Raw genomic sequence first — 1,773 nt, forward strand, 5'->3', positions numbered from 1 at the left:
GTATCGGCGGAGCAGTACTCGTTGTTGGCCTGTGAAGTGGTTAGCGAGGAGAGCGACTGCTTCCTCGTGAGTTTCTGCATGTCCGAGGGCACGATATATTCTCTGTCCCGCCGCCCCGAGACAGTGGCGAAACAGGGCGATCTTTCTCCGGTCAGAAATGTCAGTTTAATCCATGGCCTCGAGATATACTGTGAAACCATCAAACCAATTCGCCCATGGAACTGGCGGTTCGCCAGGCACGGGAAGAAAAGGTGATGGAGGCGGTAAGCTAAACTCAGCCATCCTCGTCGCCAATGTTGTGTTTAAACCGAGCGGCAACCTCCTCCCAGAGCCGCTCGGGGGACAGAGTGGTATGCATCCTTTAAAACTGTGGAGCAATGATCCAGTATATTGCTGTCCCTGGTGGGGCATGTGATGTGCTGTCTGTATTTTAGCAGTTCGCGGGTGAGATGAGTTTTATTAAAATCACTCACCATTTTAAAATGTACCACTATGCTTTGCTTAAGACTGAATTGGGAGAGTATAATTTAAAAGTTATTTTTATGTGTTTTTGAGCAAGATTGAGTGTTTTTCTATGTTGGGATTTTGAGGAGTTTCTGTTCAATTGTAGTGACCATTAGATTTAGATTTAGCAAGGATAAGACAACTTTTTATGCTTTCAGGAAGAATTCATATAGTAGCTTTATCAATAATATGAGCTTCCTATTTTTAGTTTTAAACTCTGTACTGCTTTCCACCATAGATTTCCATTGTAAGTGCATTACTGTACATGCAATATTTTCATTTATTGTAAATTATCATCTGAGTTTAACTTGACCTGAACCCAAAACATTCCTTTAGAGATACTAAACCCTAGAATACATGACCTGAAAAACATACATGAATGCATAAAGGGGGTCAAAATGACCTGTATTGGATTCAGTGTTGTTTTTTTCTGAACTTAGGAGTAGAGCCCGACCGATATGGGTTTTTTGGGGGCCGATGCCGATACCGATATTAGGGAGTAAAAAAGACCGATACCGATATATCGGCCGATATTCTTTATGTGTAGGCTATATTATAGTACAGTATAGTCAAAATTTTGGGCACACTTCCCATTCGTGTGTCCAAACTTTTGACTGGTACTGTATATAGAATACAGTGTATAGCCTACATAAACAGAATATATATACATAAGCACATTTTTTGCAATGATAACTCAAATGTGGTGATCAAACACTTATAATGATGTGACAAACATAGGCCTATGTAGTGGAGGCCGGGTATTTAACAATTTAACAATAAACTTTATTGTTCAAAATGAGTCTGACATCAGTGCACTTAACAGTAAACTTCACTTATTATAAATAACTTAAATAACACAAATAGAACAAAATATATATAACTTGAATTAAGAAATTAAACAAGGTAACTGTGTAGGGCAAGCAAGCTACTGCCAAACCAACAGGGGCAGGTTTATGCAGGAAGCACAGCTTTTCCAAATGTAAACATCTAAAATGAATAAATAATAATACTTACTAATATTTTTTTTCACAAACTCTGTGTTGTGTATTTTCTGGTTATCAAATGAACATGCAGAACATTCGTATTCAAATCGTCTTTTTGCAGTTTAATATTCACAGACACAGTCTATATATATATATATATATATATGTTTTTTATTTATTCATCAAAAATAAGACAAATTCCATGAAATTCCGCGTTATACAGTAAATTCCGTTTTTATGACTGGATTCCACGATTCCGTCCATGTTTTCTGCATCGCGGAAATCA

General features: G+C 37.6%; 1 protein-coding gene across 1 annotated transcript in view; it reads left to right on the forward strand.

Moving 5' to 3' along the window:
• Positions 1-215: 215 nt before the first annotated feature.
• Positions 216-1,773, forward strand: part of LOC107730946 (kin of IRRE-like protein 3) — a 127,435-nt gene continuing 125,877 nt past the window's right edge. Inside the window, exon 1 of the mRNA XM_016541909.1 lies at positions 216-263. Within this exon, the coding sequence (XP_016397395.1) occupies positions 216-263 (48 nt within the window). The remainder of the gene's footprint in view (positions 264-1,773) is intronic.

Source organism: Sinocyclocheilus rhinocerous, unplaced genomic scaffold (assembly GCF_001515625.1).
Source record: "Sinocyclocheilus rhinocerous isolate Xijiao unplaced genomic scaffold, SAMN03320098_v1.1 scaffold1330, whole genome shotgun sequence".
Lineage (NCBI taxonomy): Eukaryota > Metazoa > Chordata > Actinopteri > Cypriniformes > Cyprinidae > Sinocyclocheilus > Sinocyclocheilus rhinocerous.